The sequence below is a fragment of the Bos indicus genome, chromosome 23 (assembly GCF_029378745.1).
Source record: "Bos indicus isolate NIAB-ARS_2022 breed Sahiwal x Tharparkar chromosome 23, NIAB-ARS_B.indTharparkar_mat_pri_1.0, whole genome shotgun sequence".
In the NCBI taxonomy this organism is placed as follows: domain Eukaryota; kingdom Metazoa; phylum Chordata; class Mammalia; order Artiodactyla; family Bovidae; genus Bos; species Bos indicus.
Window position 1 is genome coordinate 36,942,893 of NC_091782.1, and position 26,174 is coordinate 36,969,066.

Here is a 26,174-nt window from a genome sequence, read left to right on the forward strand (position 1 = left end):
TTAGCACGTTTTGTGGTTTTGGCACGCCAGGATGTTGATGTACATGTCAACTTTACGTGAATCCCTGCGCAGGCAGTGGAACAGGTTATAAAATTCAGAAAGACGCCTATCTTCATCGCTGAACTTCATGGATGAGAATCTTGACCAGGGAATGTGAGCCTCGTGTATCATCTTCAAGACTGGAAAAATAATCTGAATACCCAAATGATAATGACCTCTTATGTGTTTTATTAGTATTTGCTTATCTTTTTGCCTTCTAATTATCAAATAAAGATTTGGGAAAGACATATGAATATAAAACTCTCTAGAAATGGATTTTGGAGCCAGCATCTGAGAAAACAATTAGAAATCTAAAAAGTAGAAATGGAACTCAAGTTTAGTTTTAACTTTCTCTTTTCTTCCTTCCCACTCTCATCCTTTGATTTGAGGAGAACAGAGAAAGAAGACAAGTGTAACTTCAATAGCAGATGTCCTGGGATAGTTTAGAAAAATGCTGATCTTGGAAATTCTGTTCTCTAGTACTATTACTCTTGAAAACACTACAACCACCAGTGCCCAGGAAGAGGCAAGCTGTTGGTGGAAGTGTGTGCAATGCAGGGAAGGCTGCACATGTCAAAAATTGCAGTGAAATTCTGACTCCTTTACAGTAGAATCTATCACTATGAATGTCTAGGCTCCTGGTTTATGTAGTAGCCATCTAGTATATAGAAGTCATGACTCTTTTTCTTACAAAATGAGATATTTCCAAACTCCTTATGCATTACAGTGGTCACCTCTTTCATTCATGAACAAAGCAAGAAAGCCCTCTGCAGGATGCTCACCTTCCTGAATTGACTCTCTATGATTGTTTCAAGTTTCTCTGACATATTCTCAATCTCCATGGCACTTGATATGACATCCTCTGACAGATTTTTCATACTCTGAATCTCCGTAACTAGATAATACAGAGGATTATTCCAGCAGTACAGTAACACGAGTGTCCACTTAATAAGGTCTTCATTCTAAGCAACCAGAAGAAACGGTCTCATTAAAAAAATCATAATTCAGTGGTTTTGGTAACGTGATCTTTGCTCAGAGCAGCTGACCTAAAAAACTTTTGGTTATTCCTATGTGCATGCAGAGATTTTTGAAGGTAGTAAAAGTTGCAAAAGGATAAAATGTAAGCTATTACTTCACACTTTGCTGAATTTTTAAACATCTAGGTTATTTTAGGAACTAATTATTCTATGCATTCTAATGTATAACATGAAGAATTTCTTTTTACTTCTGAAATTCTACCACGACTCAGTGAGTTCTTTTGTGTTTGTATATTTCCGTGAGAGAATCTAAGTATTTATGCAAGTCAGTATGTGCTGCAGTGCCTGACCCAGGAGAGAGGGATTCCACCTGTGCCCACATCATTGTCACCCAGTGATTCATTCGTATTAATGAATCAGATGAGTCCTTCCTATTGATTGTAGATTGGTAATTGCTTTATGATATTACAACAAAGAGACAAGGAAGAAGACATGACGTTCCTAAACAGGCTTCTCTCCTCAGCTGATCCCATACCAGCCCCCTACTGATATCAGAACAGTTGTTTTGTTGACATGTCTCCGGGCAGAAAATGGCACAGCGTTGTCTTTAGTAACAGCATCAGTGGGATTCACAGTGGAGGGCCCCCCCTAGTTCACTACTACTAGCAGAATTGAGCCTGAAAATCCCGGGGGCTGAAGATCTCTAGTTAATATTCTTGATTTCTTTACAGCCATGAAGTGTTTTACTGGTAAAGAACAGAGAACTGAATAGGATTAAATATAGTAATGCATATAAAGTGAAGTTCTCAGTCGTGCCTGACTCTTTGTAACCCCATGGACAGTAGCCTGCACCAAGCTCCTCTGTCCATGGGATTTTCTAGGCAAGCCACCAGGGAAGTCTTGTCACATAAAGTGCTGAGTAAAATGTAAGGCCATGTAGTAACTCTCAATAAACTTTACATTTAAGCTTATTGAAAATCCCTCCTCTTATTCCTGTTTGTCCTGTTTCCTTTACTTGTTCACCCTCATTATTAATGAGCTTAACAGGAGAATAGAATGCTAGTATCATTAAGAAGGTTGTAGAGAGAGAAGATAGAATTTTAAGGGGGGATACATGTGAAAATATTTTAAATAATGTTAGGAGGAAGAATAATGCAGGAAATCAGAAAGAGATTATAACAGTGAAAATTTGGAGTTGCCATAAATGATTGAGGCTTGATACATAAACTGTGTTGTCCTCAGAACAGATGCAGTTGTTGCCACCATGAGAAGCAAAGCAATGTTTTATAGGCCATTGTGGGGGAGACTTACATATTAAGAATATAAGGTGACAGAGGAGTCGTTGAGAATGACGAATGAAGAAGGTGTCAGAGAAGTAGAAGCAGAATCAGGAGAGCCTTGAAAGGCAGATGCGAGGGCTCGGTTGGTGCACTATAGGATTCCCAAGTAGGAGTCACTAGTAACAGGGAGTACTCAAAACTGGGGTGTGTTTCTTACATATTCATGAATTTTGCAATCTTATATTTTACACATGGAAGTTCCCATTCATTTCCTGTTTTCGTACAGAATAATAGCTGCAATCCTGTGTCTAATGCATTGGTTGAACTAAAGTTGTCTGCATGGACAATTTATGGATCTGTTATTTATCTTGCTACTACAGATCTTTAGTCATCCCTTGATTTCGCTAATGCTTCATCAGCTGCATAATACAGTTTCTCTTCTATTGCTTACGGTTCCTCCACCTTTTTCTGCATATACAGTTAACATAGCTTCTAATAATCTGAAGTCTGGTAACCTACAGACTGTCTCTTTTGATCCGGTGAAAAACCCAGGTGAAAGACGCACGTTCATCTGCTGGGCTTTATCTCTTTCTTCGGGAGTATGGAAGGAATTGGTGTGGCAGCTCTTGGTGGCATTGATATAGTACAGTTTGCCCTGGGCATATTTTTCATCCTGAAAGTAATCAGGCAATTAGTTAGGGTTGTTGGGCATTCAGTAGATGAAGCCATTACCAGAACACTAACATGTTTAATAGACGTGTATTTTTTTTAATGGGGGGGGGGGTCACAAAATTTGAAAGTCATTCTTTTCCTACTTTTCTATATATTGTCTCTATAAAAATGATTTTAAATTTGACTTTTCTAAATTTAACCTTTTCCCTTCTCGTTTTATTATTATCTTTTTTTTTTTTTGCTATTTGAACCAAATATAGCACATATGTACCAATATTTGGTGCTTCCCAGGGGACGGTAGTGGTAAAGAATATTCCTGCCAATGCAGGAGATATAACAAGACTGAGGTTTGAACCCAAGGTGAGGAGCTTCCCTTGCAAGAGGGTACAGCAGCCTACTCCAGTATTCTTGCCTGGCCAATCCTATGGACAGAGGAGCCTGTTGGGCTACAGTCAGAAGGGTTGTCAAAAATTGGACACAACTGAAGTGACTTAGAATGCATGCATGCACCTCATTTAATCATTTAATATTTTGTTTACTTGTAAGAGTTGGAAAAAAATAGACAGTCAAAATGGAGGATGAAAGAAAAGCTAATGAGTAAAAAGATCTACGTGAATTTAATAGAAGACTTTAGCTCCACCTTTTATTAGCTGTCTGCTCTACTGTGTGCTCCTTGATTGACCTAAAAGAATTAACATAACAACTTTCAAATACCTTGCTCAGAAAGAGAATAATTGTTTCCAATTGTAAACACCCCTTCTATTGCAGCTGGAAACCTATTCACTGAAATCTTAGAACAATAATTTGTACCTTTAAAAAAACTACAAAGTATTCGTTTCTGTGACCGGGATTCAGCTTTGTTTTACATGTTCCACCCACCCAGTTCACTGCAGAGCAGTTCTCATTTATTGGCTATTTACTCTGAGCCTGGAGAAGAAAGCTCAGAGAGAAAGGACCCAAAAATCAACACACTTCCTTTTCCCCAGTCCCACCTGAAAGTGCTTTGTGTCAGGTAGTATTGTGGGCTGAATCTGTGTTCTTCAAATTCATGCGTTAGAGCTTTAACTGCCAAAGTGCTGTGTTTCGAAAAGGGTTCTGACTTTTGGGAATCCCATGGTCTATAGCCCACCAGATTCCTCTGTCCATGGGATTTCTCAGGCAAGAATACTGGAGTGCTTGCCGTTCCAGTCTCCAGGGAATCTTCCAGACTCAGGGATAGAACCCAAGTCTCTCACACTGCAGACAGATTCTTTACCATCTGAGCCACCAGCAAAGCCCATTAAGGTCAAATGAGCTCTTAAGGTGGAACACTGATCCAATAGGTTTAGCATCTTCATGAATTGAAACACCAGAGAATTCACTCTGTGTCTCTGTGTCTTTTCCTCTCTCTCTCTTCCCCACCCCCCACGCTTTGGGAGGAGTCACAGAGAAGCCAGCCTGGGAAAAAAGAGTTCTTACCAGAACCTCACCTTGCTGGCACCCTGATCTGGGACTTCTATCCCCCAGAACTGTGAGGAAAGAAATTTCTGTTGTTTATTCCACTGAGTCTATTGTATTATTTTATGGCATTCCTAGCTGATAAATACCAAATCATTTATTTTGGAAATTTAAAAAAGAAAATGAATGAAAGGAAATTGAAAAAATTATTGCACTTCTTAGGAATCTTTGAGATTTCACAAAACTGATCCTTTCTTCGATTTCAACATCTTATGAACTGACGGCCTCTTTGACCTAGAGAGGGTGTTATTGCAGCCTTCTTGTTTAAAGAATAGTATAGCCCTGTCACTTAGGCGAATTTTCCTTCTGCGAGCCTGGCAGGCTACAGTCCACAAGGTCTCAAGAGTTGGACATGATTTAGCAACTAAACCACCACACCAGAGTACTTACAAACTCATTGAACATTATTGTGGAAAGGTTATGGAAGTCGTGGGAGAGGCTGGCGGCATTGATAAACACATCAATAAGGGATTTCTGTAAGGAGACAAACATGTCAGGACGGCAGGACAGGCATGAGATGCCTTGGCACAGGAGCAGATTAGACACGACCAGCAGCAGCAGCAGGCAGGACCCTGTTTAAATAAAAACATGAGCCATTCTGAGATGATCTAGTCACCTGAGGTCATCAAATCCATCCTGTGGAGGGAAGCCTTTTCTTTCCCTGTTGCTCTGATCAGGAGTTCTTGCTGTAGAAGTTGGGGTGGGGAAGAAGGAGCACCTTCTGTGTAAATTTAGATGGATGATGATATTTGCACAGATAGACAGTTGGAGAAGTAGGTTATTCCATGTATTTTTGAATTGCTCCCAGAAGTACTTCTGTGCTCTGCAAACATTTGGAACTTAATTCTGAGCCAGAGTGTTTAGGCCATTCTTTTAAGACAGTTTAATCTTGGGACTCTGCATACTCTGAGCAGTGAGGCCTTCTAGGAGTTTGCAATTTTTTTACTCTACATTGACTAATGCTTGAATTTTAGACACTGAAATGACAAGAAAAGTCCAGTCGATCTGTGTAGTTTACCATCACACTGGGGTAAGAGTAAACACGTGACTGACTGATCACCACTATTGAGTACAGAGAGAATACTAAGAGAAAAAGATACTGTGCCTTGGATCTGCTCACTCACCTTAGTAACCCCATGCATGTTCTGATACTTTCACAAAAGCTTTAAAACATCTCAAAATTTATGTTTCACAGGAACCCTGTGAGAAAACTTTAATCTCACTATGATCATCAAGTTCTGTTAATAAAGATGTGATGACTTGGAGAGGGCAAGTAATTTTCCCCAGGTCCCATTATTAGCAGATGCAGGTGATTGGGCACCAGTACACTCATCTGTTCACTTCCTGATGTCACATCACACATGCCTGTGGCCCTCGGTCTGCATGTGTGTAACCAGGACCACATCAGGAGCTGTGATGACTCTGCCTAAAGAGAAAAATATTTTGTCTTTGACTGCAAAACAGCAGTGACCCTAGAACATTGGTTTTATCCACTTATTCTGCTCTGTCTATAAAACACTCACTAAGTCTTTGACAATTATCAGTGTGGGGGCCTGATTCTCTTGGCTAGCCTTTCTTCTTGGCACCTTGGCAGCTCTTCTACTCTTATGCATCTTTATTCTTCTCATTATGTTTGTTTCTTCAAGAAAATAGCAAATAAATCTCCAAATGATAACACAAGAATATTACCTGACCAGCACCCAAGACAACGTCATGGGCTCTGCAAACAAGGCCTGTCTCTTCCTGACTTTGACTTTTTAGGGATAAAATTTACCTATCTGGTCGGGAATACATCCTGACAACCCATGGGGCTTAGTTTTTGAATCATCTCCAAACATCTCCTCTTTGACAGTAGAACTAGACCTTCATGCTTCCATGATGTATTGTAATATTTCAGAAATTATTCCTGGCCCTACCTTTGGCCAACTAAGCATAAATCATAGACTCTTGCAAGCATGATTTTAATATTACTTTTCCTGTCTGACCTTTGTAAGTAAGCAGAATTTAAGACTAAAGTGAGCAAGAATTAAGTTTGGACAAGAGAACTGAAAAAATAGAGATTTTATCCTCCTGAATGAGATCTGAACATGATTCTTTTTCCAATTTACCAGAAGAGTGATAATTTAATGAAGGATAAGATATCAGCCTTTATTAGGTTTTCTCTGCTCTTAGTTAGTTTAAATGGGCATGGTATCTAAGAATAAAATGAATATTTAAAATTAGGTGATGAAAATAAAAGAAAGTGAAAGGGAAGTCACTCAGTCATGTCCTACTCTTACTGACCCCATGGACTACAGCCCACCAGGCCCTCCTTCCATGGGATTTTCCAGGCAAGAGTACTGGAGTGGGGTGCCATTGCCTTCTCTGGAAAATAAAAGAAGTGGTCCTCAAAAACAAGACATATAAGTTGGAGTAATTTGGGACCATCTCTCTCATCAAGTAAAGATCTTATTGTGACAGGCCAGGAGGATAATAGCTTATATAACATGTATTTGTGTGCATATATTTCTGTGCATGTATACATGTGCTATGCATAAATATGTGCTTAATTCCTTCATGAAACTTTGGACCTTATAAAATTCAATTTTATAAGAGGTGGTAAATATAGCAGAATACCCTAATTCCTAATATAATTGATCATCTATTGGTAGATGACTAACTATATGATTTTTTTTCTGTTAAATTGTTTTTTTAATATTTTATCTCAAATACTTATTTTTTTATTTTTTTAATTTAAATTTATTGATTTTAATTGGAGGCTAATTACTGTACAATATTCTATTGGTTCTGCCACACATCAACATGAATCCGCCATGGGCGTACACGTGTTCCCCATCCCTAACCCCCTCCCACCAGCCCCAAGGATCGTGTATCGAACCTGGACTAGTGATTCATTTCCTATATGATATTCTACAAGTTTCCATGACATTCCCCCAATTGTTATACGTGTGTTTGCTTTCATAGCACATATATTAAAAATTTGGAATAATAATAAGATTAGCATGACCCCTGCCCAAGGATGACACACAAATTTGTTAAGGCTTCCATATTTTTCTGTAACAGCTTCGAGGGGTGGGATGGGAAGGATGGTGGCAAGGAGGTTCAAGATCGTGGGGACATAGGTATCCCTATGGCTGATTCATGCTGATGTTTGGCCAAAACCAGTACAGTATTGTAAAGCAATTACCCTTCAATTAAACATCAAGTAATTCAATTATAAAAACTGTTATAGGGGATCATATAACAGGTTCAGATATCCATTGTATGACTAAAGAGGATCTGACTGGAAACTGATGGTGTCAAATATCATTGGTTAGTGATTCATTAACTTTATAGTTGAATGAGAAAAGCAAACTCACAAACACTACTGTCTGTGATTCAGTGTCATAGCAAGCTATAATACTTGTCTGCGTTTGCTTTTCGGTGGTATGGTGCCCAAACTTTGAAACTGCGGCTATTCCCAGAAGCGCACAGTCGTGAGTCCTGCCCAGGGTTGTTGTTCTTGATGCTGGAGGCTTCTGTTCACTGGTCACTAAGGCCGAAACTTTCTCTGCTGAGAATTCTCTGGGTCTATCACGTGCACAAGTCTTTATATTTTGGTTTTCTAATTTGATTCTCTTATTCTTTTCATCAGACTACTGATGATTTATTTTTCAGACCCATTTGTGCTTTGATCTTTCTGATGCTCATTAGTGTATTTGCTTCCATGTCTACCTCTCTGAGTAGTTTTCAGCATCACATAAACCCTACCCTATTTTCTTACTGTCTGGATTTTGGCGTTTAGTATCAGCATATTTTTATGAACTTCATTTTCCTTCTGGTGAGGTTTCTGGTACACAGTTTAAGCTGGTTGGCTCACATCTGGCTTGTTCGTGTTGTCTCCAAACAATTAGAGGACTCTGCTTTCTTTCTAGGCAATACTGCACTTCGTTTTGATACCGTTGCTAATTTTCTGTGATTTCCCTTCCAGCCTCATAAGCTTTGTCTTTCTCAATCTACTGTACCCTGAGCACTATGTGCTATATGTTGTTATTACTATTTTAAATCAATATCCACTAGTATAGCAGAGAATTAAAGGCAATAAAATTGCAATAGTATTACTAATAATACATTCCCCAAAAATGTAATCCAGTAATGCTCCCAGTTTTAAATGACTTCTATGCATGTATTACTTAGGTCCCCTATTCATTTTTCCATACTAGGTGTTTCAAGTTTGAAAAAGAATGTAGAAAACAATGGAGTGGAAAATTCTGACAATCACCTTAGATTTCAAATGCCTCAAGATTAAGTATGTAGTTATTAGTTTGTTATAGTTAATAAGGCTATTCTGAGCACATATAGCTCAGTGTTCAGTGATTGCTATTGGGTAAAGGATGTATACTGTGAACTGCATCACCAAACAGATGACTGGAGATAAATAAAGCAATGCCAGGAAGACACAGGCTTTTTTTTCTGGAAAGAAGAACTTACAGGGTCTGTCATCTACAGTCTACTCATCAGATTTTTCAAAACACTTACTCTTCCTTTGCTCATTTAATAATTTGGGTTGTTTGATTTCTTTTCATACTGAGTTGCATAATCTCTTATATATACTTGGATACGAAGCCCTTAGCAAATATGTGATTTGCAAACATGTTTTTTCATTCCATAGGTTGTCATTTCATTTTATTGATGGCTTCTTTTACTATGCAGAAGGTTTTGAGTTTGATGTGGTCTCACTGGTTTATTTTTGCAGTTCTTGCCTTTGCTTTTGATGACTGAGTTGTTTGAGCTGCTTGTATTTTGGAAAGCAATCCTTTATCGGTTGTTTTATTTGCTATTATCTTCTTCCATTCTTACCAAAAGACTCAGACTGGCTGAATGGATACAAAAACAAGATCCATATATATGCTGTCTACAAGAGACTTACTTCAATCCTACAGACACATACAGACTGAAAGTGAGTGGATGGAAAAAGATATTCCATGCAAATGGAAATCAAAAGAAAGCCAGATTGGCAATTCTCGTATCAGAAAAAACAAACCTTAAAATCAAAACTATTATAAGAGATTAAGAAGGACACTACCAAATGATCAAGGGATCAGTCCAAGAAAAAGACATAACAATTTTAACTATTTACGTACCCTACATAAGAGCACCTCAATACATAAGATAAACACTAACTGACACAAAAGGGGAAATTGAGCATAACACAATAATAGTAGGCATTTTAACCCCACACCTACACCAGTGGACAGATCATCAGAACAGAAAATATAAGGAAACATAAACCTAGAAGGAAATATTAGAGCAAACAGAACTAACTGATATCTTCAGCACATTCCATCCAAACGCAGAAGAATACACTTTCTTCTCAAGTGCACATGGTACATTCTCCTCATCTTGGGCCCCAAATCAAACCTCAATAAATTTAAGGAAATTGAAATTATATCAAGAATTTTCTCTGACCACAACACTATGATACTGCTATTGCTACTGCTGCTAAGTCGCTTCAGTCGTGTCCAAGTCTGTGTGAGCCCATAGGCGGCAGCCCACCAGGATCCCCCATCCCTGGGATTCTCCAGGCAAGAACACTGGAGTGGGTTGCCATTTCCTTCTCCAATGCATGAAAGTGAAAAGTGAAAGTGAAGTTGCTCAGTCGTGTCTGACTCTTAGCAACCCCATGGACTGCAGCCTACCAGGCTCCTCCATCCATGGGATTTTCCAGGCAAGAGTACTGGAGTGGGGTGCCATTGCCTTCTCCGTGTGACCTATATAGGTAAATACTATTTAGCCATTAGAATTGGAAAGAAATCCTTCCATTTGTGGCAACGTGGATGAAACTGGAGGGCATTACACTAAGTAAACTAAGTCAGAGAAAGACAAATACCATAGGATCTCAACTATAAGGAGTTTCACAAAAAAAAAAAAAAAACAGGGAACTCAGGGTATCAAATGTTTGCCAAAGACTGAAGGGTAGGACAAATAGGGAGAGATTTTTAAAGGTTACATATTTTTATGTATAAAAAATTATTAAGATGAAGATCTAAGTTTGAGCTTCGGGTCTAATCATGAGATTGAACAAGCTCTGGGAGTCGGGATGTACAGAGAAGCCTGGCGTGCCACAGTCCCTGGGGTCACACAGAGTGGGACACGACTGAATGACTGACTGAACTGAAGAGAGTGGAACTTACCTGTGTTCTCCTCAAAAAGCAAAAGTTAAATGTGTGTGGTGACGGCAATGTTACTTAATAGAAAGGGAAACTGATTTCTAATCCATGCACAAACGGGGTGGACAAGATGACGGAGGGGTAGGTGGAAGTGGGGTACACCTCTCTCCACTGATGCATCAAGAACGTCTAAAGAAGCAGCAGTTCTCACAGAAGACCAGGTGAATCCTGGCAGGACTCCCTGACTACTGAGAAGGAACATCCGGATCCACACAGAACTTGGTAGGACAAAGGAAAGAAGGGGCAAGGAGGAAGGGGAAAGAAGGAGGAGAGCAAGTGGGACCAGCCTGCACCTGGAGTGAAGGGGCTGAAGCACTGGGAGAGATCCCCGTGTCCATGGCCATCCACTGGGACGGGGGAGGCATTTGAAGCAGTTGGGGAGTGAATAACTAATCTGTGACAGTCTGAATGGAGTGAGAACCACATAGACAAGCCATGCTGCAGCCTCTCATACCTCGGACAGGGTTGTAAGTCCACTGGAGTCCACAGAAGCTGGGAGCTGGAGCCCTGGCGAATGGGGAATGATCCCAGGGTGAGGATGCCTGCTGACCATGGGGAGTCAGCCTGATGGGATGGGGTGGAAAAAATGTGCTGCATTGAATGCTTCTTAAGGAAAGCCATGAGGCCATAAAAGAGGATTCAACTGCCTGTGGAGTAGAGCTGTCTCTTACTCCATGCTGGTACCTGTAGGTTGAGCAATAGAGAAAGACTTCAGTGAGGGTGGTCCTTGAGTGCCTGATGCACTAATCAATGGAGAACTTGGAATGTCTATATACCCGACCCCACACTATTCTCTGTCTAAATTTTGGGTTTTAGCATCATAATGTTTTTATGAACTTAAATTTCTTCTGGTAGAGTTTCTGGTTTACAAATTAAGCTAATTCCTGACAGCTGGCACGATCTTGATGTTTCAAGAAACTTTGAGAACCTTCGTTTCTCTCAAGGTAATACTGCCCTTTACTACCATTGCTGACTTCCCATACTTTCACTTCTTGCCTAATATATTCTATGTCTTTCTCTATTCACTATAACTTTAGTAGTATGTATCCCTGTGTTGGTATTAATATTTATCATAAATTATTAATGGATGCAGTAGAGATTCGAAAGGACTACAGTTACAACAGTAGTAATAAATAACCCCCAAGTTATAATCCATTAATGCTCCCATTTAAAACTGATTTTCTATCTATATATTATTGAGGTCTCTTAACTCATTTTCCTTACTAGGTGGCTCAATTTTGAAATGAAATTTAGAAAACAATGTAGTGGTAAACTCTGGAAATTACCTTCCTTTGGATATGCCTCATTAGTAAGGATTCAAATATTTGATATTTTTCCCCTGGTGGGGCTGTTCTTAGTACATATTATGGCTCACTGTGGAGTGATTGCTATTGACTGAAGAATGTACACATTGAATTGTAACTGTCAAATAAGTGAGTTGAGATAAAGAAAGTAATGCAGGAAGGCACAGGCTTTTATTGTTCTAGAAGGAAAACCTTGCTGTGTCTCTCATCTATAGTCTAATCTTCAGATTTATTGAAAGTCTTACTATTCTTATGCTCCACTAAAAATTTGATTATTTGGGGTTTTTGTCCTTGAGTTGTATGTCCCATGTAGTTTTGGATATTAAGCCCTTATCAAATATATGATTTGGAATATCTTCTGTCGATCTGTAAATTGCCATTTGATTTTACTGACGTTCCTTTCTTTGGAGTCTGATGTGGATCCACTTGTTTTGCAGTTGTTGCCTTTGCTTTTGGTGTGAAACCCAAAACCTCATTGCAGACACCGATGGCAAGACGATTACCGCAGTGTCTTCTTCTAAGAGTTTAATCGCTTAAAGTCTTATGTTCTAATTTTTAATCCATTTTTATGCATGGTAAACGGCGGGGTACAGTTCCATTATTTCACTGGACTATCCAGTTTCCCCAGTGCCATTTTTGACAAGCTTGTCCTTTCCCCACTGGATAGTCTTAGCTCCTTTTTCATAAGCTAACCAACAATATATGTGTGTGTTTCTTTCTGGCTTCGCTATTCTACTCTGGTGATCTATGTGTCTGTTTTCATACCAGAAGCAAAACATTCTGTTTTGATTACTTTAACTTTCTAATACAATTTGATATCAGCAACCCTAGTCTCGAACTTTGTTCTTCTTTCTCTAGATCACTTTTATATTTGGTGATTTGTGACTTAATACAGCAGAATAGACCAAGAAGAGATGGAAAAAGTACACAGAAGAACTATACAAAAAAATATCTTAATGACCCAGATAATCACAATGGTGTAGTTTCTCACTCAGAGCCAGAAATTCTGGAATGTGAACTCCAGTGGGTCTTAAAAAGCGTTGCTGCCAACAAAGCTAGTGGAGGTGATAGAATTCCAACAAAGCTATTTAAAATCCTGAAAGATGGTGCTATTAAAGTGGTCCACTTAATATCTCAGAAAATTTGGAAGAGCCAGCAGTGACCAGAGGATGGGAAAAGGTCAATCCTCATCCCAGTTCCCAAGAAGGGCAGTGTTAAAGAATGTTCAAGCCACTAAACAGGTGCACTCATCTCCAGTGCTAGTAAGGTTATGCTCAAAATCTTTCAGGCTAGGCTTCAGCATTATGTGAACCTAGAACTTCCAGATATTCAAGCTGGGTTTAGAAAAGAGAGATGAACCAGAGATCAAATTGGCAACATTTGCTGGAACATAGAGAAAGTAAGGGAATTCCAGAAAATCATCTGCTTCATTGATCTCACCAAACTGTGTGGATCATAACACAGTGGAAAATTCTTAATGAGATGGGAATACCAGACGAGAAACTTGTATGCAGTTTAAAAAGCAACAGTTAGAAGCAGACAAGGAAAAATAAACTGGTTCAAAATTGGTGAAGGAGTCCATCAAGGCTTAATATTGTCACCCTGCTGGTTTAACTTATATGCAGAGCATGTCATGTGAAATGTTGGACTGGATGAGTCCTAAAGGCTGGAATCGATATTGCTGGGAGAAATATCAACAACCTCAGATATGTGAATGATACAATATTAATGGCAGAAAGTAAGAGGAACTAAAGAGCCTCCAATCAGGGTGAAAGAGGAGAGTGAAAAAGCTGGCTGAAAACTCAATATCAAAAAAGCTAAGATCATGGCATCTGGTCCCATCACCTACATGCAAATAGAAGGGGAAGAGGTGGAAGTAGTTATAGACTTCTGCTTCCTGGGCTCTAAAATCACTGTGGATGGTGACTGCAGCCACAAATTTAGAAAAAGATTGCTTCTTGGCAGGAAAGCTCTGACAAACCTAGACAGTGTGTTAAAAGCAAAGACATCACGTTGCTGACAGAGGTCTGTATAGTCAAGGCTATGCTCTTTCCATTAGTCATGCACACATAAGATCTGGACAGACAATAAAGAAGGCAGAGTGCTGAAGAACAGATGTTTTTGAACTATGGTGCTGCAGAAGACTCTTGAGAGTCCCTGGGGCACAAAGGAGTTCAAAACCAGTCAACCTTAAAGGAAATCAACCCCATATACTCTTTGGAAGGACTGATGCTGAAGCTCCAATACATTGCCCACCTAATGTGAATAGCTGACTCATTGGAAAAGACCCTGATGCTGTGAAAGACTGAAGGCAGAAGAAAAAGAGGCTGACAGAGGATGAGAATTGGTTGAATGGAATCACCAATTCAAAGGGCATGGACTTGGGCAAATTCTAGGAGATGGTAAGGGACAGGGAAGTCTGGCGCACTGCAGTCTATGGTGTCAGTAAGAGTCAGACATGACCTGGCAACTGAACAACAACAACAGTTTTATACAAGTTGTAGAATTTTTTTGTTTGTTTTGTGAAAAGTTTTGAAATTTTGAAAGATACTGCAGTGAATATGTAGATAACTGTGGGTAGAATGGATGTATTAACAATATTAATTCTTCCAGTCAATCAATATGAAATATGTTCCTTTTTTCTGTTTTAAACATTTCCTACATGAGTGTCTTGAATGTTTCCATACATAGATCTTTCAACACCTTGCTTTAATTTATTTAAGTATTTTATTTTTTGATGCAATTGTAAATGTGATTATTTGTATTTCTGTAATGTGTTTTGCTGTGTGGATAGGTAACTGAGTTTTATATATTCAAATACAGTATACAAAATACATGCTATTTATTCCAGAATAGACAATTTCCCCCTAAATATAACAATTTTAATCTGGACAGTTTTTTATCTGTATCTTTCAAAATTCTGCAATCCCCTGGGTATATACTAGGAGAAATCTATAATTCCTTAGTCCTTGGCTTCATATCAGCACTACAGAGCATTCAGTATGGATGAGGCTCTGGGTTACCTTAGACAAGTCATTCTCTTCGTTGGGTGCCATGGTCTAATTCTTGTGTTCTCCCAAGATTCATATGTTGAAATCCTGATCCCCAATGTGACGATTTTAGATGGTGGGACCATTTGAAAATAATTAGGTCATGAGTTCAGAACCCACATGAAGGCAGAGCCCATACGAATGGGATTAGGGCTCTTGTGAAAGCCCTAGTTCACTGTATGCTTTGAGAGCAGCATCAAAAATTCATTGAAATTTTATTCTGCACAAATAAAAGTGTTTCATTGAACAAACACATAACAAAGGCCTGATGGGTGCAAAGAATGGATAGCAGTGAAGGGCACACATGTGGACTTGATGAATTAGGACTTAAATTTTAACAGAAAAACAGAAATGAGGTGAATTTCAAAGTTAAATGTTGCACTACAATTGGGACACGTGTCGACAGGGAAAAGCACAGAATGCCCTATGTCCACATAACAAGGAGACCTGAGCTGTGTCAGAGTCAGGAAACGCTGTTTGGAGGAACTGGTTTTTACTGAGATCTGAAAGATGTCGAGGAGGTAATCATGTAAAAGAGAGAGGGTGTTCCAGGGAGAAGAAGGCATTTATAAAGAGCTTTAGCCATATGTGAGAATATAGAGTGAGAAGAACAGACATGCCAGGATTGAGCTTTCAAGGAATTTAATTTGCTTGGTAAAACTTATGCTAACTGGACAATGAATACAGGGTGGAATATGATCAGTTCTGTGAAAGAGATAAGAATCAAATTTTTCAGAGCATAGGAGATATTTCCTTTTGCAGGGTAATTCGGTAAAGATTGATTTAAACCTAGGAAACCTGGTTTCTATTGCTACTTTTGCATCGAGTTTCATAAGTTTAGATAAGTGACATAATCATTCATGGATTTACTTATATATTCTTAATATGGGAGGATTGCCTAGATAATTTCCAAGGTTTCTTACTTTTCTGAATATCCAATGAATCCCACTGGTTATTATCTGGAAAAAAAAAAAAAAAAACCCTTTACACACCAAGTGTAATATGTGAAATAAATTATATAAAAAGCATTGAAATTCTTGCTATTTTTGTTTTTCAGTTTTTTGTTTGTTTCTTTGTTTCTTAAAATTAAATTTATTTAATTGGAGGCTAATTGCTTTAAAAATATTTTTCCAGATAAAATTGCAAGATATTTAAAGAATACATGACAATTTATATAGGTATACATTATTACTGGATTTCCTCATTGATTTAATTAACATATCTATTCATATCACCTCACATATCTCCTTTCAAGATCTTTTTGGTGAGGACTTTTAAGCTTTACTCTCTTACATGTGTGCTAACTGACTTCAGTCATGTCCAACTCTTTGTGACCCCATGGACTATGTAGCCTGCCAGGCTCCTCTGTCCATGGAGATTCTCCAGGGAACAATGTTAAGGTGGGTTGCCATGCCCTCCTCCAGGAGATCTTCCTGATCCAGGGGTTCAACTCTGTATTCTTTATGTAATGTCCTTATATTCCTTTGTCTTTGGAAATTTTCTTTGCTCTCAACTCTACTTTATCTAATATTAACATATGTTTTTATCCTTTTATTTTCCAAATATCCATGCAATTATTGAGTTTCTTGGGCTTCCAGGTGGCTCAGACAGTAAGGAATCCACTTGCCTTGTGACGACCCGGATTCAATCACTGGGTTGGGAAGATCCCCTGGAGGAAGACATGGGAATCCATATTCTTGCCTGGAGAATTCCATGGATAGTCCAACCTGATGGGCTACTGTCCATGGGGTCACACAGAGTCAGGCACAGCTTAGCAACTAAACCACCACCTGGTGTTCCTTCACATTTGTTCCTTGGGAGGAACAGCCCTACTCAGGCTGCCTTCTGAGGCTAGGTTGGAGGTCAGGAATGCTGGGCCTGGCTTGTCTTCTCTTAGGTGCTGCTGTGTTGCTCTTCCATTCTTCAGGCCCTAATCTAGTTCACCGTCTTCTTGCCAACTATACAAGGTCTCCTTTAGTGGTCTCTTCTTTTTTCCAGAACACACAGAGGAGTGGGCACAAAGAGAGCAATGTCATCTTGTCTGAACCAGAAGCCCAAGGTGTGTTTTATAACCTAGGGAAGAGATTTCACGGAGGGAAGTTGAGGAGGAAAGTGGAAAGGAGTCCTCAGTAGGCTGGAGATGAAAGTCATGGGGTCCCTTTCTTTAGAAGTCATCAGAAACTGAGAAAGTATTTTTTCTAGGTGATATGTATATTCAGCTCTGAGAGAGTACACTTTCTGTTTCAGCAAACTGTAAGTCTGTATTTTTTCATTAATTGTCTTTACAAATGCATATATATCATGATGTCCATAAGACATTTTATTCATTCTAGGCCATTGTTCTGCTTTTATTATGACTTGAGATTTAAACCCGGAAAATAAGATATCTATTGTAGAGTTTGGATTATTTACCAGTAGATGAATTGATGGAATAACAGAAGAACTAAAGATGATTACTTAATTGAGCTCACACAATTTTATATATGCATATGAAGAGAGTTATTCACATAAAATTTTATTCCTGGCCCCTTGTGGTATTCTGAGAACTTTGATTGAAACTATATGTAAAATAAATTACTTTATCATGATAGTTAAATAACTGGTATAATTATGTGTGTACATTCATAATCCATTAGTCCAGTGGCCATAAAAATGAGTGTCCTCATCCCCTGGGGAAGAAAATGTTACCATTTCCATTTCTATTTCTATTTATCTCAGTGTCATTTAGTTTATATTTTGTGTATATTTTTTAAATGGCATAATATATTAGAATAGCAATGCATATAATACTTTCGTAGAAGGCACTGGCACCCCACTCCAGTATTCTTGCTTGGAAAATCCCATGGACGGAGGAGCCTGTTAGGCTGCAATCCATGGGGTTGCTAAGAGTCGGACATGACTGAGTGACTACACTTTCACTTTTCACTTTCATGCATTGGAGAAGGAAATGGCAGCCCACTCCAGTGTTCTTGCCTGGAGAATCCCAGGGACAGGGGAGCCTGGTGGGCTGCCGTTTATGGGGTCGCACAGAGTCGGACACGACTGAAGTGACTTAGCATAGCATAGCATATAATACTTTTACATAATATAATTACGTCACTGACAGTGTGTTGAAAAAAGGAAATACTTTGGAGATTAGTTCTTCGGGAGTCAGAAAATTATCAGAATTTGCTGCATAAAATGTTACTTAATTTGGGGGAGTTTACCAACAATTTTTTTTTTTTACCAACAATTTTTTATGAAACCAGTTCAACTGAAGAGAGGCAGAATGTTCAGAACATGCATGTTTGCATGAGTTTGCATAGAGCCTCAAAGACATAAACATATTTTTTAATTTTATTTTATTTTTAAACTTTACAATATTGTATTAGTTTTGCCAAATATTGAAATGAATCCGCCACAGGTATACCTGTGTTCCCCATTCTGAACCCTCCTCCCTCCTCCCTCCCCATACCCTCCCTATGGGTCGTCCCAGTGCACCAGCCCCAAGCATCCAGTATCGTGCATCGAACCTGGACTGGCGACTCGTTTCATACATATTATACATGTTTCAATGCCATTCTCCCAAATCTCCCCACCCTCTCCCTTTCCCACAGAGTCCGTAAGACTGATCTATACATCAGTGTCTCTTTTGCTGTCTCGTACACAGGGTTATTGTTATCATCTTCCTAAATTCCATATATATGCGTTAGTATACTGTATTGGTGTTTTTCTTTCTGGCTTACTTCACTCTGTATAATAGGCTCCAGTTTCATCCATCTCATTAGACCTGATTCAAATGTATTCTTTTTAATGGCTGAGTAATACTCCATTGTGTATATGTACCACAGCTTTCTTATCCATTCATCTGCTGATGGGCATCTAGGTTGCTTCCATGTCCTGGCTATTATAAACAGTGCTGTGATGAACATTGGGATACACGTGTCTCTTTCCCTTCTGGTTTCCTCGGTGTGTATGCCCAGCAGTGGGATTGCTGGATCATAAGGCAGTTCTATTTCCAGTTTTTTAAGGAATCTCCACACTATTCTTCATAGTGGCTGTACTAGTTTGCATTCCCACCAACAGTGTAAGAGAGTTCCCTTTTCTCCACACCCTCTCCAGCATTTATTGCTTGTAGACTTTTGGATTGTAGCCATTCTGACTGGCGTGAAATGGTACCTCATAGTGGTTTTGATTTGTATTTCTCTGATAATGAGTGATGTTGAGCATCTTTTCATGTGTTTGTTAGCCATCTGTATGTCTTCTTTGGAGAAATGTCTATTTAGTTCTTTGGCCCATTTTTTGATTGGGTCATTTATTTTTCTGGAATTGAGCTGTAGGAGTTGCTTGTATATTTTTGAGATTAGTTATTTGTCAGTTGCTTCATTTGCTATTATTTTCTCCCATTCTGAAGGCTGCCTTTTCACCTTGCTAATAGTTTCCTTTGATGTGCAGAAGCTTTTAAGTTTAATTAGGTCCCATTTGTTTATTTTTGCTTTTATTTCCAATATTCTGGGAGGTGGGTCATAGAGGATCCTGCTGTGATGTATGTCAGAGAGTGTTTTGCCTATGTTCTCCTCTAGGAGTTTTATAGTTTCTGGTCTTACGTTGAGAAACATTTTTGATGTTGGGTAGTCTATGGGGTCGCTAAGAGTCGGGCCCGACTGAACGACTTCACTTTCACTTTTCACTTTCACGCACTGGAGAAGGAAATGGCAACCCACTCCAGTGTTCTTACCTGGAGAATCCCAGGGATGGGGGAGCCTAGTGAGCTACTGTCTATGGGGTCACACAGAGTCGGACATGACTGAAGCGACTTAGCAGCAGCAGCAGCAGAGGAAGATCAAGAGACCTGCCGGGACAGGGGAAAACTTGACTCTTGAATGCAAGAGAGCATGTTTGCTCCCCTCAGTGTGGTCTAAGTTGTTTTTCTTTAAATCACCTCCCTTTCTTCACCTTTATTCCCTAAACCCCATCCTCTGCTTTACTAGTTCTTTTCCAATAGTACAGATCACCTGTTAACATACCATAAAATGTACTTGGATTCATGTTTATTGCAGATTATCTGTCTTCCCCCAGCTAGAATATCAGTTCCATGAGGATAAGTGTCTGCCTGCTTTGTGTATTGATGTAAACAAAGCACCTATAAGAGTTTCTGAGTCAAGGAGGAATTAAGTCAATAATAAATTGGTTAAATGACCAATAGCAGAGCACTGGGCAAGCGTATAGGTTTCAAAATTTTGTGACTTTAATTAGCTATTGTAAATAAGCTGTTCTACAGTTAATGTTACAAGGTTAAGACATGTTTCTGTATCTATTATCAGCATAAACATAAACTACATTTAAAGAGAAGGTTTTAAACCAAACATGATAGCCAAAATGCACATTTGAAAAAAAATTATACTAGTTTTTTTGTTTTCTTTATCCAAAATATAATTATATTCCTTTTCAAAAATTTTCCTAACATAGGTGTGTGTACCTATATGTTTATATATATAAATACAATTCCATCTAGTCAAAGCTATGGTTTTCCCAGTAGTCAGTATGGATGTGAGGGCTGGACCATAAGGAACCTGAGCACCAAGGAATTGATGCTTTTGAACTGCAGTGTTAGAGAAGATTCTTCAGAGTCCCTAGGACTGCAGGGAGACCAAACCGGTCCATACTAAAGGAAATCAGCCTTGAATATTAATTGAAAGGACTGATGCTGAAGCTGAAGCTCCAATACTTTGGCCACCTGATGCAAAGAATTGACTCATTGGAAAAGACCCTGATACTGGGAAAGATTGATGGCAGGAAGAGAAGGTGATAGCAGAGGATGAGATGGTTGGATGGCATCACCGACTCGATGGGCATGAGTTTGAGCAAGCTCCAGGAGATGGTGGAGGACAGGGGAGCCTGATGTGCTATAGTTCATGGGGTCTCAAACAGTTGGATATGACTGAGTGACTGAAGTAAACTAAAGGTATGATATGTGCTATGTCCGCAACATAATGATTATATGATCATTATATTATAGAAGTCATTATATAAGTCACATTGACAAATATGCTATTTCAGTTTCAGGTATCAATATACATAGATAATTTTGACATATAATGTTATTTTTTTTCAGGTGTACAACATAATTATTTGATATATATTGCAAAATGATCACCACAATAAGTCTGGTGAACATCCCTCATTGGAAATAGTTATAATTTTCTCCTTGTGATGAAAACTTTTATGATCTCTTGGCAGTGTTTAAATAGGCAATAAGTATATACCCTTTCTGACTTAGTGCAGTTAAATGAGACAAGTGGTGCTGAGTCTTAGAATCACAGAATCATGGTGAAACAGTTGAGTTGAATCAAACTTCTCAGTGCCAACTCATATAGAGCTTTCCTGAAAAATCCATCCCTCATTAGGCCCACCTGGCTCCCAACACACATGGTATGGTGTGCAGGCATAGATCAGTGTTAAAGGCTTATGGTATCTTTTCCACTTTTCCAGGCATTTCTTTCTCGACATTTTCAGTGCTTCATCCATCTGTTGTCTTCACTATCCAAAGAGGTTATAATTATGGCAGAAGATGTCTAAGTAGCTAGACTTCCAATTGCTGCCCACTGGGCATTTCAAAAGCAGAAACATTACTTTGCCAACGAAGGTTCGTATAGTCAAGGCTGTGGTTTTACCTGTGGTCATATATGGATGTGAGAGTTGGACTGTGAAGAAGGCTGAGCGCCGAAGAATTGATGCTTTTGAACTCTGGTGTTGGAGAAGACTCTTGAGAGTCCCTTGGACTGCAAGGAGATCCAACCAGTCCGTTCTGAAGGAGATCAGCCCTGGGATTTCTTTGGAAGGAATGATGCTAAAGCTGAAACTCCAGTACTTTGGCCACCTCTTGTGAAGAGTTGACTCATTGGAACAGACTCTGATGCTGGGAGGGATTGGGGGCAAGAGGAGAACGGGATGCCAGAGCATGAGATGGCTGGATGGCATCACTGACTTGATGGATGTGAGTCTGAGTGAACTCCGGAAGTTGGTGATGGACAGGGAGGCCTGGCGTGCTTTGATTCATGGGGTTGCAAAGAGTAAAACATGACTGAGTGACTGATCTGATCTGATCTGGCCATTTTGGGAAGGAGTCCTTCCAGAATTAGAGTTTTACTTTCAGGGGATTAGAAAGCCTTCATTTGAAGAGTCCATCACTACAAATATGTTTCAGGAGTGAACACTGTTTAATTATTTATTTGATTAGTGATTAGCTGACCGTCTGTTGAGGGTAAGGCAATGAAGGGTTAGTAAACAAGGGAGGATTCAGGCAAAAGGAATGAGAAACTCTTCCAGAAAGTGGGAACATGATTAAGGAGACCATTACCTCTATTTGGTGTAGGTTTCAGGTTTTGTTTAGGCTGGCTCTCGGAGAAGGCAATGGCACACACTCCAGTACCCTTGCCTGGAAAATCCCATGGACGGAGGACCCTGGAAGGCTGCAGTCCATAGGGTCGCTGAGGGTTGGACAAGACTGCACAATTTCACTTTCACCTTTCACTTTCATGCATTGGAGAAGGAAATGGCAAGCCACTCCAGTGTTCTTGCCTGGAGAATCCCAGGGACAGGAGAGCCTGGTGGGCTGCTGTCTATGGGGTCACACAGAGTCGGACAGGACTGAAGTGACTTAGCAGGAGCAGCAGCAGGCTGGGTCTGTAAAGGTATGGGTTGTTTCCATTTGATTTCCATTCATTCTCTATGATTTACAGTGTATGTCTTATTTAAGTGTTGAACGTGATTAGTGACTTACTGCTTGTTATCACTGTGCAGTCCTGCTTTGGTTCTGGTATTCCATAGGTTCTAGCAGAGGCACCTTAGAGTACTTATTTCTATCATTTGCTGTGACAGCTTAACATTTTTTTGGTGATTTCTGGTACTAAGTTGATGAAATACAGGCAAATAGAACTCAGGTGCTTTTGGATAAAACCTTAATTTATCTCCCCCCTTTTCTCTGACGTTTCAGGCATTTATTGACTCAGCTAGTCCCATATTGCTGGATGCATTTTTGACTCTTCTGTCTGCCTCATTCATTGCATGTGGTCAAGGTCTATTTCATTTCCTGTATCTCTCACATGCTTTGCGACTTTATACTTGGCAGAGCCCTCTTTGATTTTTAGTGTCATAATACTCCCAGTTCTTTCTGGTCTCTTTCTTTTTCTCTACCAGCCCCAACAGACACAACTACTCAATCGACATTAAACTTTCTCTTATCTAATTCTGGACATAGTGCTCTCTTGGGCTGAATGTTCTTGGTTTGCTGTTGCATAGTAGAATAAAAACAAACTCTCCATTTTGCAATACATGATTCTCCCAAATGCATAAAAATCCATACAAGTATTTCCCCATTCTAACCCTACAAAATATATGCAATATATCATGGGAGCATAACCATGAAGGATACAACATGAATGGTAAAAAATGAACATTTCTTGTGTTTTTGTCAGACTTGATTATTCAATGATACCCTATAATGCTATGTGTATAATATCTCAGTTACCTTGATCTAGGATGTCAGAGATCCTTACTTCATAAGATGATCCTAAATGAATTGACAGATATACTGTTTTCCTATTTTTGCACATCAATATCCCATCAACTTTTCAAAACTCCATCATAAAGCTATCCCATTTGAGTCACTCCTATGACACACTCAGATGGCTCCTAGCTTTACTTCAATCCACTGTAGCCCCGTGGTGGCTCCACATCTTATTCTTTTTCATGCTACCATGCAATATAGCAGTTTGTGTGTTTATATCACCCTCTCCTTCTCCACAACTTGCAGACCTGCTTTGGGAAAAGAGAGATTTTTTTAAACCTCAGTTTAAGTCCTCATTGTATCCATGACATGTGACTTACTAACCTATAAGGTCAGTGAACTTCAAAGGTTCTTCATTTGTTTCCTTTCGGGAACCGCTGCTACTATTCTTGATATGATAGGGCCATTTCTTCAAATGTAATCTTATGTGGAAATCTGTAAAAGTTGGGAAAATCAATGCTTTTTAGATGGCAAGGGAGTGGTTGTTAAATCCTGCCCAAATATCCCTGCTTTGGCTATTCCTGACTGACTCTATAGTATATCTATGGCTCTGTTCAACATTGTCTGAAACCTACAGTATTCATTTTATATGTCACAGTCAAGCAAGGAGAGTGCTCTGAATGTCACCACGTCTGTTGTTGATCTAAAGTCCTAAATTTATGCTTGAAATAAATTTTATAAGAGACAAATACATGAGGATGTGTGTGGTCTATTGGTGTGTGTATATTTCCTCCAATTGAACTGTCCCCCTTATTGCCAAATTTTCCCGCTAATAAATACCATCCTCTCTGCTGGAAATACCGAGACATTGAATGAAAGAAAGTTAAGCAAGTAACAAAATAGAATTAGGTATTTAGGGCAGTAAATGACTTAGAAAGTGCTTACAAGGTTTTTTCATGGAAAAGGAATATGAGATATTTGCTCTTAAGATATTTAAAAAAAAGCATATACATTTGGGTCCTTAAAAATAAAGTGTTCTAACAGCATTTCATCCTTCACTACCCAAGTCCTAGAATCACTTTCCCTTTGCTGCTTTTCCTTCCTTCTGTCTTTCTCTGCTTCTCTCTTATTCATCCCCCTTTCCCTTCTACCTTTTTATTCCCCATTTTCTTTACCAGGAATTACTGCTAAAGCCGGAAAGATGCTGCAAAACCAGCCTATTCTTAGGAAGAGCCACTATCTTCCTAGTGACTGACTTCTAGGTCACTGACATCTTAGGAGAGCCAGTCAAGTGATTGGCCCTCATCCCAGGTTGTTTGGCAGCTGTTGAACAAGCTGAGCATCACTAATCCAGTCACATTGCTCCAGTCTCAGTAGAGACTCAGTCTATTTGGAGAATTTTATAATTCAGGGACCTACTAGGGCATGTTTGTAAGGCAAACAATTAATGGCAAGGATAGTTACTCTAAAAGGAAGACAGAATGATATCTCACTTTTCAGATAAATGAGTTTTTGAATCCAGTTTTCTGATCTATTCAGTGTCTACATGACCAGTTGGACAATTGTCCAGAGACCTCAGGCAGTGGACAGATGCACACCAGTATTTCTGCCATTCAATTGATCAGAGTGTTTATTATACATGGAGTTCCTGTGATTCAGTTAGTAGGCAGCTGACTGTGGGCTGCTAATTTTCTCCAGATGGTGTTTGCAGAGTGAGGGAAACAGAGAGGCTGTGGAGAATACTGCAGGTGGGGAGCTGTGGTTCCAGAATATTTCCCCTGATTAAAAAGGAAACTATGAATTTGGGGATCCCCAACTTGTGAATATCCTGGAAAATCACCAGGATACCCCTCAAGAGAAACACTTGTTAGTCAGGGGGGATCTCAGATCAGTCCGTCTGGACCAAGGAAAGGCTAAAAGGGCCCCATGCAAGTCAGTGATGTCAGAACTTTTCCATCTCATTACCATCTTCCCAGTTCCATCATGGCCCAAGGAATGAAGATCCAGAGAGGGAGAGAGAAGGAACGTTGCAGAAATGGACACATCTGCACTTTCTGGTAGGTCCCCTGGGCCTCAGCAGGGGAGAGGGAGACACTGAATAGGCTGAATATGAGATGGAGCTGACACTTGACTGACCTGGACTTGTGAAACCCAGAGTGATAGAGTGTATGGAATGGCTGCAAGGTGATGCAGGAAATGAGGATCAGTGGAGTGTGGGTGATGACAGCCACTGCAGGAGGATGGAGCAGTTCACCTTTATGTCTGCTATGGTCTCAAGCTTTGTGTCCCCCAGAAATTTCATATGATGAAATCCTGATTCTCATGGTTATGTTACCCCTAGGTGGGGCCTTTGTGAGGTGATGGAGTTGTAAGGATGGACCCTCTTCAATGAGATGAGTGCTTTTATATATAAGAGACACTCAGACCCCCCGAACCCTCCCCCGTGTGAGGATACAGTAAGTAGTGTGTGACCAGAAAGGACCCTGCATGACCCCGCTGTGGAAATCCATTTCCATTGTTTTTAAGCCTGTCATATTTTGTTATAACACCCCAGAAGGACTAAGACAGTATCCTAACAATCTTTAGACAGTTCAGGAAACCTCATGCTATTTACACAAAAGTGCAAAGCACTTATCTTGTCTGGTGTAACACTGTGAT

At 39.5% G+C, this 26,174-nt stretch overlaps 1 protein-coding gene and 1 non-coding gene across 2 annotated transcripts; one reads left to right on the forward strand and one right to left on the reverse strand.

The window, feature by feature from the left end:
• Positions 1-11,350, reverse strand: LOC139178852 (chorionic somatomammotropin hormone 2-like). Its single transcript, XM_070777642.1, has 6 exons — positions 11,346-11,350; positions 11,129-11,238; positions 4,856-5,037; positions 2,862-2,969; positions 822-1,001; positions 1-192 (listed from the first exon to the last, which is right to left on the reverse strand). The coding sequence occupies exons 1-6, from the start codon at positions 11,348-11,350 to the stop codon at positions 1-3; spliced, it is 777 nt and encodes a 258-aa protein (XP_070633743.1).
• On the forward strand, positions 7,414-7,519 carry LOC139179150 (U6 spliceosomal RNA). The gene has a single exon (XR_011563579.1). It is a non-coding gene; the product is annotated as a U6 spliceosomal RNA (small nuclear RNA).
• Positions 11,351-26,174: the final 14,824 nt, after the last annotated feature.